Source organism: Caretta caretta, chromosome 14 (assembly GCF_965140235.1).
Source record: "Caretta caretta isolate rCarCar2 chromosome 14, rCarCar1.hap1, whole genome shotgun sequence".
NCBI lineage: Eukaryota > Metazoa > Chordata > Testudines > Cheloniidae > Caretta > Caretta caretta.
In genome coordinates, this window is record NC_134219.1 from 48,426,616 (window position 1) to 48,439,908 (window position 13,293).

The 13,293-nt window shown below is 48.8% G+C and overlaps 1 protein-coding gene across 3 annotated transcripts; it reads left to right on the forward strand.

Moving 5' to 3' along the window:
- Nucleotides 1-21: 21 nt before the first annotated feature.
- On the forward strand, nt 22-13,181 carry LOC142069165 (T-cell antigen CD7-like). 3 transcript variants are annotated; one of them, XM_075119611.1, is made up of 5 exons: nt 22-4,203; nt 5,829-8,441; nt 8,550-8,666; nt 11,914-11,951; nt 12,186-13,181. In XM_075119611.1, exons 2-5 carry the CDS (start codon nt 8,078-8,080, stop codon nt 12,294-12,296), a joined length of 630 nt encoding a protein of 209 aa, XP_074975712.1. In that variant the 5' UTR covers nt 22-4,203; nt 5,829-8,077; the 3' UTR covers nt 12,297-13,181. The 3 variants fall into 3 exon arrangements, with proteins under 3 accessions (XP_074975712.1, XP_074975711.1, XP_074975713.1); XM_075119610.1 differs by having other exon boundaries at nt 8,094-8,441; XM_075119612.1 differs by lacking the exon at nt 8,550-8,666 and having other exon boundaries at nt 8,094-8,441.
- The last annotated feature ends 112 nt before the right edge of the window (nt 13,182-13,293 follow it).

Genomic DNA, 13,293 nt, shown 5'->3' on the forward strand with positions numbered 1-13,293 from the left:
GGCAGCCCCAGGAAATGAGTCCCCAGTGGGGCCATAACCCAGTGGCACTGGAGGATTTCACTAGAATTTTGATTCACCACAATTTAGCTTCCCCTTCAGGCTCGAATCCAGTTTTCTGCTGACCGAGGAACTTCCTGCCCATCCTCAGCCCACATCCAGGAAGTGCGGAGCTAATTCCAGCCTCTGGCTTCCCGTGCATCTGAGTCAGACCTTTCAGATTCTGAGCAACAGTTGTGGCCTCCTGGTCTTCCCTCCACTTCTCCTCTCCTGGAACATCAGGTTGTTACAGACACAGTTGCAGTGTTCGCAAATCAGTCAGTTCCTCTCTACTTACGAAGCAAATACACTCTCCTTTGAAAAATAGGGAGACCAAACTCACTTGAGAAACACACAAGAAACTGACGAACTCTTGGCCCTGAATTTTGAGATTTACTTATGCTACCCTCTAAGCTGCTTTCCTTTTTGCCTAAACGTGGGAAACAACATGCGATAACTTTCAGGTCGAACACCTGAGTGGATGTTGCTGATACCAGAGGAATTCCCCAGACTCCATGGTGTATCCCTGACTTCCATCTTAATTAAGCAAGAGTCAGGCCCTCATTCAAAGCTGCAGATCCCATAGCACTAAAAAGAAGAACTGGCGGGAAAACCGAAGTAGGGGAAAGGTCAGCCGATCCAAACACTGAGGTAAACAACGGCTGCGGGCTAAAAACAGAACGGACCGTTTGGAATGTGGGCAGTTGTCATGCGCAAGACAGTCCTGACAGATCGGTATAAAAGTCGCTGTGTCAGCAGACAGCCAAGGGGTAGGTGGAGAGCGAGTGGACGGTGATGAGAAGGAGAGAAAAGCAGAGAGAAGCTTGCCGAGCGGTCCATCTGTCCGACAGCCGAATGGAGAGCTGAGGGAGCAGCAGGACACTGTCCCGTCCTGTCCAGCAGCAGAGGGAGGAGACGCAGAAACCCAAAGAGAACACAGCAGCGGAGAGAGAGCGCACAGGAGAAACGATCAGCCAGGGAGTCAATTGGCCGTAGCTCCATCTAAGTCAATGGGGCCAGATCCCTGCTGGGATCCGTCGGCCGTAGCGCTTCTGACTTCAGTGGAACGGATTTCCAGACGCTCAGTACCTGGCCCCGCTGAGGTCAGTGGAGGCGCGGCCGTTTGACACCAGCTGGGATCCGGCCCAGAGGTTTTCCCTTCGCTTATTTAAAAACAGTTCTATCAAGTCAAACGTTTCTGGAACACAAGAGCTTTTAAATGAAGCATTTTTAATGAAAACTCTCTCCTGGAAAATGTTCTTTCCATGCAGAAATTGCTTTCTACAGAAAAATATCTTTGTGAACTGTTCTCCTTGACAAACACGATATCACTTTAAAAAGGAAAATACTTTGGGGGAAAATGTTTCTCTTTAGCCAAGATATTTTTCGAAAAAAAATAATTATGGAAAATGATGTGTTTTCTCATGGACAAAAAGTGTGTGTGTGTTTACATCTATATATAAGAGCTGACACAATATGCTCCACCCCAGTGCTCGCTGCATTTATGGGAAATAATGATTTTTCTTGATAAAAATAATGTTCTCTATATAATAATACCTGTCAAGCTTCACCCCAGTGGTAGTTGCATTTATGGAACATATTTGCTTCTCCTCACGTAAATATCAGTGTCATTGAAACAAACACGTTTGCACTCGGAAATATATCTGTCTTGTGAATGGACGACACACCTGGCTGCGAGGAAAGTTCTAGCAGAACGAACGGGGCGAGTTTCTTCAGGCTTTTGACTTTTACCCAGCGCAAATGTTTGTTTTGAAAACACCCTAGGTCCCGACTCGGTGTAGGAGGAGAGATTGAAACAGAGAAGAGGAGGTGATAGAAGGCTCGAAAATAAGGCTGTTCACCCCGTCTCAGACTACATGAGGAAGGGATGTTGGGTGGAATTTCAAGCACTCCCTGGTCAGATGTTCAGAAAACAGATTTTCTATCTATATTTTAACACTTGTTTTTCTCCTGAATTGGGACAAAAAGGTGAGAAATTGGAAATTTGGGTGGAAAGTAAAATTCTAGCAGGATAGACCCCCCCCGAGCCAGCCCACTCCCATCACTGCCTGGATCACATTCGGGGCAGCTCCCCCCTCTCAGAGCGATCAGCTCACGCTCTCTGCAGACTCAGGCATGGGTCCCACTCACCCCTGGTTAGAGAGATTTCTTTGCTCCTGTGAGGGCTGGAAGCATTTTTGGCACTGCAAGCTGAGCGCCTAGAGATCGACTCCAGCTGACGGGACGGAAACCGTGGTCAGTTATTTGTGTGTCGCACATGCCCCCGACTCTGACATTTCTGTAGCTAATTGTAACTCACCCCTGGTCCCCCCTCCCCCCAGGCCCACCTGCTGCCACCTTTGCAAAAGCTGCAGTCGTGCAAGATGCTGAATTTCCTGTTTCTTACCACGATGCGCAGGGGTGAAAGTGAAGACAGAGTCCCGAGCAACTCGGCACGTTTCAGCCCACCACAGAAACTGCAGAAAGTACCATAGTAGCAAAGGGACCCCACCCCATGGTGCTCAGTGCTGCACAGATCTTCTCGCTCCTGAGAAACATCGGGGTCCCTGTCACACCAGGCTCTGCACAGACCTGAACTGAGGGATGACAAAGGGTCTGGACTCCTGAGTTCTCTCCCAGCTCTGGGAGGGGAGTGGGGACTAGTGGGTTAGAGTCAGGAGAGCCTGGGAATCCTTTTCTGCTCAACCACACTTAACCAGAACCTACGATAGAACCCAGGAGTCCTGACAGATAGATCCCATAGCTTTCCCCATCCGTAGAAATTCACAAGCACCCCTTGTCAAATTTAACACCCAAAGCAGGTCATGAAACAACCAGGGTCAGTGGACAAAACAACACCCCACGAAAACAAGGAACTGCAGCCCCTCAACACAACCACCCCATCTGCCCTTCCACTCTCAGACCCCTTCCCATGAGCCCACCTACCACCCGACACCTTCACTCTGGGTCGCTAGGCGCCATCCCTTCTCCACCCACCCCTGTCCACAACCACGCTGTCATCTGCGTCCTTGGGTTGCCAATCTTCCACCATTGTCCTGGAGACTCCAACAATTCAGGGTTAATCATTAATTAAGATTTACATCATGGGATGGAAACTCCAGGAATACTCCAACCAAAACTGGCCACCCGAGCTGGGGCTGATTGGAGCGGCGGTGGGTGGGAGTGATGGCACATTGGCATGTCTCAGTCAGCGGAGATAAGTTCATCCAAGAAAATAGGACTTCCTGGAGGTAAAGGGAAACGAGGGGCAACCCCGAAATGCAGCTGTTGACGGAGAAGATTTTACCCACCTCCAGCCACACGTACAATTTGGCAGGGTCATTTTGGACAGATAATGGCTCCACATTACCCCAAATCCCCATCAGAACTACCCGCAACCTGACAGCTCCTCTGAATATCACGAGCCAGCGGTGTGGTGTAGCTGTCGGCCAACCATTCAAGGTCGTGCCACTAAGGACAATGTCTGGTTAGAAATGTCTTGTGACAGAGCCGATGAACAAGACGTGGAAAATTGACAGGGCCAGATCGCCAACCCAGGGTGGGAATTCAAGCCCATTGGTCCCCCTGGTTTGAGAGCAGAGCAGGGATTTGTGGTCCAGTGTAGGATGCAGCCCTGGTAGGGGAGCTGTTCCTGGGGACCACCACCAAGCCAGGATGCTCCCGGAGATGCCAGCTGCTGCTGTGCTGTCCCCTGCACCAGGGCAGCCGGGCGGGGCATCAGACCAGATGCCCCAGCTCTAAACACCCCAACTGCCCCAGTCCAAGTAAGGGGAATCCTCCTCAGTCATACGCAGTAGAGGGGCTAGAGGACACAGATGAATGCGGCTGATTCTAGGGGGCAGTGGGATGTGTGCATGCACACACGTACGCACACGCACACACACCAGCCAGTCCCTCACACAGTGAATAGCACATGCTCAAACACACACACACATCCGGCCCTTGTCCCTGGCTTCTCACTGCAGCCATCTCAGAGGCACTGACCACAAAACTTTCCACCACCCCTGGGGCTGATGCTTCCGGAGGATGCTGAGGCTGAGCTGAGCAGGCCCCACGGAGCCGCCCAGAGAGCGGGGACCATGGAGCCACCACCAGCCCTGAGCCCTGTCCTCTGCGTTGTCCTCCTCATCCCCACCTGGGGAGCAGGTACTAATTTAAAGTGTTCATCCAGCCACCTACCCCATCCCTAGATCTCTCTCTGTCTGTCCTTCTGTCCATCTGCCCCATGCCTAGATCCATCTCTGTCTGTCCTTCTGTCCATCTATCCCATCCCTAGATCCCTCTCTGTCTGTCCTTCTGTCCATCTGCCGCATACTGAGATCCCTCTCTGTCTGTCCTTCTGTCCATCTGCCCCATGCCTAAATCCATCTCTGTCTGCCTTTCTTTCCACCTACCCAACCCCTAGATTCATCTCTGTCTGTCCACCTTGTAGCCCAGAAGGCTAATCTGCTGGCTTGCTTTATTATGTTCTGCCTTTATTTATTGGTTTGCTTTGGTATATTTGCCTTGTACGTTTGCATTGGATTACTTTATTGTGTTTCAGGGTGGTAGCCGTGTTAGTCTGTATCAGCAAAAACAATGAGGAGTCCTTGTGGCACTTTAGAGACTAACAAATTTATTTGGGCATAAGCTTTCGTGGGCTAAAACCCACTTCATCAGATGCATGGAGTGGAAAATACAGTAGGGAGGTATAAATACACAGCATATGGAAAGATGGGAGTTGCCTTACCAGGTGCGGGGTCAGTGCTAACGAGCCAATTCAATTTAAGTTGGAAGTAGGCAATTCTCAACAGTTGACAAGAAGGAGTGGAAATCACTTTTGTAGGGTTAATGAGGCCAATGTAAACAAGGTGGGCCATTTGAAACAGTGGACAAGAAGGTGGGAGTGTTTAGTTTAGAGACTAACAAATTTATTTGGGCATAAGCATTCATCACTATAGAAAACAAAATCAATTTGTTAGTCTGTAAGGTGCCACAAGTACTCCTCGTTGTTTTTACATAAACTAATTTCCCCTTGCTAAATACATTTGCATTGGATTACTTTATTATGTTTGGCTGTAACAGGACCTACAGGCCTGTATCCTGTATGTTTAGCTTCAGCAAGTGAGCATCAGTATGGTTAAGTGGGCTCGTGACCTTAGGCTCATTTTTATGGCCAAACCGATACCCTTTTAGATTTTGGGGAACTAAACATGTTTATCTAAGAAACTCGGGACTTCATGGTGACCACATGGGACACCGCAGGAATGTGGAAGTAATGACCAGAAACCAGTTTGGGCAAGAAATAACACATCTGAGCATGAGCCAATTGGCATTAATATGTGTGAATACACTAACCTACAGAATAAGTGCACCCCAATATTATGTGGGTGAGGAAGTTAGATTTGGGCACAGAAGCTTGGGTACTAGCTTGAATATTTAAGATATTGCAGATGTCCTATAGGAGGGCAACCCACCGTGTGCAGGCAGCTTCGTCTTCTTCAGCTTTTGAGTTTCTCCACTGTCTGCTGTCATCTTCACTCCTCGGCATCTGACCCTTCAGCTCTATTGTCACCGTCAGTCTCAAGCACCGTTGGACCCATTTGGCAGGCCAGGGATAAGGCTGGTCCATTGCCTCCTACCACCAGGTGCCCATGTGAGGGTGCTAGTCTAGGAAGCTTTGGTAAAGACTAAGGTGACAGGTACCCCCAGAGCTGTGTTATTCCCTTGTGGAGCTTTGGTAGCTTTTTCACTTATTTTAATAAGTCTCTAAGGCTGCATTTTCTCCTCAGCCTGCATGTCCTTGTCATCCACCTCGAAGGTCCTTACAAGATATTGAACTCACGGCATTTAATTCTGGGTGGTCTGATTCTGGGACAAGAACTTCCTCATCTTCTGGTCAGATCAAATGGCAAGTCAACAATAATATACCATCCTCTAAAATCAAGCAACAATCAACCCCATTCCTAGATCCATCTCTATCTGTCCATCCATCTATCCTCCACCCCTAGATTCATCTCTATCTGTCCATCCACCCATTCATCCCTCCCCCTAGATCCTTCTTATTTATCTTTCTATGTACCCATCCACCCCACCCCTAAATTAATATCTGTCCATCCATACCCCATCCCTAGGGCATCTGTATCTAGCTAGCTAGCTATCGTCCAGCCAAGATCCTGTCTATCTATAGCTAGAGAGCTAGGGGTGTATAGATAGCTATGGATCTAGGGTGCATGTATGGATAGGACAGGCGCATGTGTGGATGGTTAGATATGGATATGTCATTTCAGGTCAACCCAGATGTATTCTGTTTCCATAAAACTGAAGCATTTCATTTCAGTTTTGACTCTTGTTTAATAATATAACACCAAATAAGTTTGGAAACTGAAAAATCAAACCATTCCCTTTCGACCCTATCAAAACGCTTTTTCATGCCAGCCACCCCGTTGCTAAACAAGTTGTCATCATTTCAATGAAACGGCATTTCCAAGGGACAAACGTTCCATTGGGAAACATTTCCACCCGCTGTAGCTTGGAGCACAAACTGAATAAAGTCGAAGCATGTGTTTGTGGTGTACTTAAAACTGTTAAACTGACAAGCTGCCACTTTAATTTGTAAGCGGGTCTCCTGGGCCTGCTTGCAGCCTAGAGGTCTCCATGTGATCAGAGTCAGTCTGCAGAGACCCAGCCTAAACTAATGTGGGGTAAGTCATTCCTCTCTGCCTTAGGGAGCAGCCTCTTTTCTCTCTCTCTGGTTTGCGGGTTTTGTGTGTTAGGATTCTGAATTCTAGGAAATAAAGTAGTGTGACTTGCAATCATCCTGGAAGAACATAAGAATGGCTGGACTGGTCCATCTAGCCCAGTCCATCTAGCCCAGTATCCCGTCTCTGACAGTGGCCAGTGCCAGATGCTTCAGAGAGAATGTACAGAACAGGGCAATCATCAAGTGATCCATCCCTGTCGTCCAGTCCCTTCTTCTGGCAGTCAGAGATTTAGAGACACCCAGAGCATGGGGTTGCATCCCTGACTGTCTTGGCCATTGATGGGCATATCCTCCAGGAAATTATCTAATTCCTTTTTGAGCTCAGTTATAGTTTTGGCCTTCACAACATCCCCTGGCAGTGAGTTCCCCAGGTTGACTGTGTGTTGTGTGAAGAAGTACTTCTTTTTGCTTGTTTTAAACCTGCTGCCTGTTAATTTCATCAGGTGACCCCTGGTTCTTGTGTTATGAGAAGTGGTAATTTACACTCCCTAGTCACTTTCTCCCCACCAGTCGTGATTTTATATCTATCATATCCCCCCCTTACTCGTTTCTTTTCTAAGCTGAACAGTCCCTGTGTTTTCAATCTCTCCTCACATGGAACAGTTCCATCCCCCTCATCATTTTTGTTGCCTTTTTCTGCACCTTTTCCAATTCTAATGTATCTTTTCTTGAGATGGGGTGACCAGAACTGCATGCACTATTCAAGGTGTGGGCATGCCCTGGATTTATTTAGTGCCATTATGGTATTTTCCATCTTGTTATCTGTTCCTTTCCTAATGGTTCCTACTGTCCTGTTTGCTTTCTTGACTGCCGCTGCTCAGTGAGCGGATGTTTTCAAAGAACTATCCATGATCTTTTTGAGATGCAACAGCTAAATTAGACCCCAGCATTTTATATGTGTAGTTGGGATTATGTTTCCCAGTGGGCATGACTTTGCATTTATTACCTTTGAGTTTCATCTGCCATTTCGTCACCCAGTCTAGTGAGATCCCTTTGCAACTCTGTGCAGTCTGCTTTGGACTTAACTGTCCTGAGTGGTTTGACGTCTAACGTCTCTGTGAGCATCTGCCGTGCACAGAGCAGTGTTGATGTTGGGTCTCTGTTGGGGTGGAAGTGAAAGCCCTGTGCAGTGTGTTATCGAGAGTGTTGTGAGCAATAGCAAGGTGGACAGGAACGCAAAATTCTTTCCCCTTAGCTTCTTATCTCTGTGCTGCTAAGGTTTCGGGCAGCTGGGGCGTGTCTTGATACCACTCGTCGTCATTTTCCTTTGCTGCTGTAATGTTTATTGCCCTAGTTCACGAAGGTCTCACAGTCCTTCAGAGCCCCGCTGTCCTCCGAGCATCCCCCGGCGAGACCGTGAACCTCAGCTGCTCCTTCGAGAACAGACTTGGCAGGATGGCCAAAGCAACGTGGACTAGAGCACCCAGAGTCGTGCTGGAATCTGACCATCCCTTCTACAAGGGGAGGCTCAATGTGTCCCACCTGGATCTGCTCCGGAAAGGGGAGGCCACGCTGACCCTGTCGAAGTTGGAGAAGCGGGACTCTGGTCTCTATCAGTGCCACATCAGCATCCACCAGGGAGAGAGCGGGACAGGAGCGGGCACCGAGCTGCGGGTGATGGGGAGAAACCAGAGTGACACAGGTGAGGTGGGGAATGGGGCACGGGGCCTTCCCCCTCTCCGGCCCCAGGGCAGGGGACTGGCTGGTTCACGGGGCTGAGAATCCCCTAACGCTCCTCTCCATCACCCAGGTAAAAAACCTGCCCCCTTAGGGTGCTGCACCCGGGAGCTCCTGTACCAGGTTGCCATTGCCCTGGGGCTTCTTCTCATCGGCCTGGTGGCCACCCTCCTCCTGAAGAGACGCCGAGGTACCAAACCAGAGCCTTCCCCCCACTAACCTCCTGGCCCCTATGGGCCAGGGCCTCTTCTAGTGAACACATCCTAGCTGCCGTCTGTCCACTGGGTCCATGCTGGGCTGTCTGTCAATGTTTCCTCTAATTTTTGACAGGCCATGTGTGCAAAAAATTTCTTCTGTGCAAATTTTTGTGTGCGTGGTGTTTTTCCGTGTACGTGGGATTTACGATCTCTGTGCATGCGCACACGCGCACAGCTTAGAGGGAACAGTGCTGTCTGTCCATCTATCCATCTCCCACCGACACATCCTTCCTTCTCCCTCATAGAATCATAGAATATCAGGGTTGGAAGGGACCTCTGGAGGTCATCTAGTCCAACCCTCTGCTCAAAGCAGGACCGATCCCCAATTAAATCATCCCAGCCAGGGCTTTGTCAAGCCTGACCTTAAAAACCTCTAAGGAAGGGGATTCCACCACCTCCCTAGGTAACGCATTCCAGTGTTTCACCACCCTCCTAGTGAAAAAGTTTTTCCTAATATCCAACCTAAATCTCCCCCACTGCAACTTGAAACCATTACTCGTTGTCCTGTCATCTGCTATCACTGAGAATAGTCTAGATCCATCCTCTTTGGATCCACCTTTCAGGTAGTTGAAAGCAGCTATCAAATCCCCCCTCATTCTTCTCTTCTGCAGGCTAAACAATCCCAGTTCCCTCAGCCTCTCCTCATGACTCATGTGTTCCAGACCCCTAATCATTTTTGTTGCCCTTCGCTGGACTCTCTCCAATTTTTCCACATCCTTCTTGTAGTGTGGGGCCCAAAACTGGACACAGTACTCCAGATGAGGCCTCACCAATGTCAAATAGAGGGGAACGATCACGTCCCTTGATCTGCTCGCTATGCCCCTACTTATACATCCCAAAATGCCATTGGCCTTCTTGGCAACAAGGGCACACTGTTGACTCAGATCCAGCTTCTCGTCCACTGTCACCCCTAGGTCCTTCTCTGCAGAACTGCTGCCTAGCCATTCGGTCCCTAGTCTGTAACGGTGCATGGGATTCTTCCATCCTAAGTGCAGGACTCTGCACTTGTCCTTGTTGAACGTCATCAGATTTCTTTTGGCCCAATCCTCTAATTTGTCCCTCTGGACCCTATCCCTACCCTCCAGCGTATCTACCACTCCTCCCAGTTTAGTGTCATCTGCAAACTTGCTGAAGGTGCAATCCAGACCATCCTCCAGATCATTAATGAAGATATTGAACAAAACCGGCCCCAGGACCGACCCTTGGGGCCCTCCACTTGATACCGGCTGCCAACTAGACATGGAGCCATTGATCACTACCCATGGAGCCCGACAATCTAGCCAACTTTCTACCCACCTTGTAGTGCATCCATCCAGCCCATACTTCTTTAACTTGCTGACAAGAATACTGTGGGAGACCGTGTCAAAAGCTTTGCTAAAGTCAAGGAACAACACGTCCACTGCTTTCCCTTCATACACAGAGCCAGTAATCTCATCATAGAAGGCAATTAGATTAGTCAGGCATGACTTGCCCTTGGTGAATCCATGCTTGCTGACTGTTCCTGATCACTTTCCTCTCCTCTAAGTGCTTCAGAATTGATTCCTTGAGGACCTGCTCCATGATTTTTCCAGGGACTGAGGTGAGGCTGACTGGCCTGTAGTTCCCAGGATCCTCCTTCTTCCCTTTTTTAAAGATGGGCACAACATTAGCCTTTTTCCAGTCCTCTGGGACTTACCCTGATCGCCATGAGTTTTCAAAGATAATGGCCAATGGCTCTGCAATCACATCCTCCCATTCCTTTAGCACTCTTGGATGCAGCGCATCTGGCCCCATGGACTTGTGCTCGTCCAGCTTTTCTAAATAGTCCCGAACCACTTCTTTCTCCACAGAGGGCTGGCCACCTACTCCCCATGCTGTGCTGCCCTGTGCAGTAGTCTGCGAGCTGACCTTGTTCGTGAAGACAGAGGCAAAAAAAGCATTGAGTACATTAGCTTTTTCCACATCCTCTGTCACTAGGTTGCCTCCCTCATTCAGTAAGGGGCCCACACTTTCCTTGGCTTTCTTCTTGTTGCTAACATACCTGAAAAAACCCTTCTTGTTACTCTTAACATCTCTCGCTAGCTGCAACTCCAGGTGTGATTTGGCCTTCCTGATTTCACTCCTGCATGCCTGAGCAATATTTTTATACTCATCCCTGGTCATTTGTCCAATCTTCCACTTCTTGTAAGCCTCTTTCTTGTGTTTAAGATCAGCAAGGATTTCACTGTTAAGCCAAGCTGGTCGCCTGCCATATTTACTATTCTTTCTACACATCGGGATGGTTTGTCCCTGTAACCACAATAAGAATTCTTTAAAATACAGCCAGCTCTCCTGGACTCCTTTCCCCCTCATGTTATTCTCCCAGGGGATCCTGCCCATCAGTTCCCGGAGAGAGTCAAAGTCTGCTTTTCTGAAGTCCAGGGTCCGTATTCTGCTGCTCTCCTTTCTTCCTTGTGTCAGGATCCTGAACTCGACCATCTCATGGTCACTGCCGCCCAGGTTCCCATCCACTTTTGCTTCCCCCACTAATTCTTCCCGGTTTGTGAGCAGCCGGTCAAGAAGAGCTCTGCCCCTAGTTGGTTCCTCCAGCACTTGCACCAGGAAATTGTCCCCTACCCTTTCCAAAAACTTCCTGGATTGTCTGTGCACCGCTGTAGTGCTCTCCCAGCAGATATCAGGAAAATTAAAGTCACCCATGAGAATCAGGGCCTGCGATCTAGTAACTTCTGCGAGTTGCCGGAAAAAAGCCTCGTCCACCTCGTCCCCCTGGTCCGGTGGTCTATAGCAGACTCCCACCACGACATCACCCTTGTTGCTCACACTTCTAAACTTAATCCAGAGACACTCAGGTTTTTCTGCAGTTTCATACTTGAGCTCTGAGCAGTCATACTGCTCCCTTACTTACAGTGCAACTCCCCCACCTTCTGCCCTGCCTGTCCTTCCTGAACAGCTTATATCCATCCATGACAGTGCTCCAGTCATGTGAGTTATCCCACCAAGTCTCTGTTATTCCAATCACATCATAATTCCTTGACTTTGCCAGGACCTCCAGTTCTCCCTGCTTGTTTCCCAGGCTTTGTGAATTTGTGCACTTCCCTCCTTCTTCCCCAGTCCCTAGATTTCTGCTGCTTCCCTCTTCACCCCAGACTCTCTCTCACACACCTCCGTTTTAACGTTCCTTTCTTCTCCCTTCTTCCACAGCACCGCCCCCCTCGCAGCCCCACCAGCAGCAGCCAAAGGTGAGACAATGCAGGCTGGGCCCTGTTCCATACAGTGCTTGGGTCTGGTCTCTGGGTGCCAATAAGGACTGGTACAATACAGTGAGGGGAGAGAACCCAGGAGTCCTGACTCCCAACCCCTCCAATCTGGGGTAACACTTTGGGATTTGCTCCCTGGGAGCTGCCTAAATTGGCCAGAATTAAGAGACCAGATCTGGGGTGACGGCGTCCTCACAGTGTGTCTGTCCAACACAGGGCCACGGCAGCCGGGGGGCCGAGGAAAGCGAGAGCATGCAGTACGCAGAGATTAAAATCCAGACTCCAGGACGCAGGGAACACACCTCCAACCACGCCCAGCGGCACTGAGTCCCTCCGCACCCAGCACCACCTGAGTCCCTCACACTCACAGCCACGCTGCCAGCAGGGAATTCCCCACAGGAGGAGACCCTCACAGGGTTTGAGGGAGAGCAGAAGAAAATTATGGGCGTGAAAGTCCATGTGAACCCCAACAAAACCCAACTAGCCCTGTCTACGGCAGGGAATAATCTACTAGGGCATGGTCTGACCCTCAGGAAATGCCTTCTCTGGGGCCTCCTCGGTATAACTATATCACGTCCCTGTGTGTTATTTCCCTGTCCTCTCCGGAGTGATTGCAACGCCTCCCTGTGGAGCGTGACCAGCTGGGGGTAATTAACGCAGCGTCTGGTCCCTCTTCCTAACTGAGCACAAAGAGAAACGCTCGCCCAGCTCAGCATCATGTGGGCGGTGGAACTGGTCTGAGCGACCAACCTGACCATATTTCTTCATGTGAAAAATTGTCTGTTGTCAGACTTTGTTGAAAAAAATGTGTTTGGCTAAAAACTTTTGCTTTTCTCCCTCACTTCCCTCTTCTCTTCAGTCCCCTTGTCGTAGTCCAAAATCTTACAATCATTTCTGAAAGTTTGCTTTTCAAAAAATCAACTTTTTTCCCTATGAAAAAAAAAGATATTTTCCTGAAAATTTGATATTTTGTTCTGGAACATAATTTCCCCTGAATGAAAATGTGTCATTTTATCCCTGAAAATGGGGACACTTCCCCCCCCCCCCAAAAAAACCCAATATTTTTTTCATGAAAATCTTTTCTCCCCTATACATTGGAATTTTGTTCCCCCTGCAAATATTATTTGTTTAAAATGATGAGTGGGGGAAGAAGGGAAAAGAGAGAAATAAGGAGGAACTAAATAAAAATCACTGAGGAAAATCAATCAACAATGTAGAGAAGTAATTGAAACACCGGGAGAAATTAATGTCTGATTTTTTCCCTTTGGGTATTTATCATTTTTGTGGGATTTTTGTCCCTCTCGCACTTTTCTCCCCTCCGCAC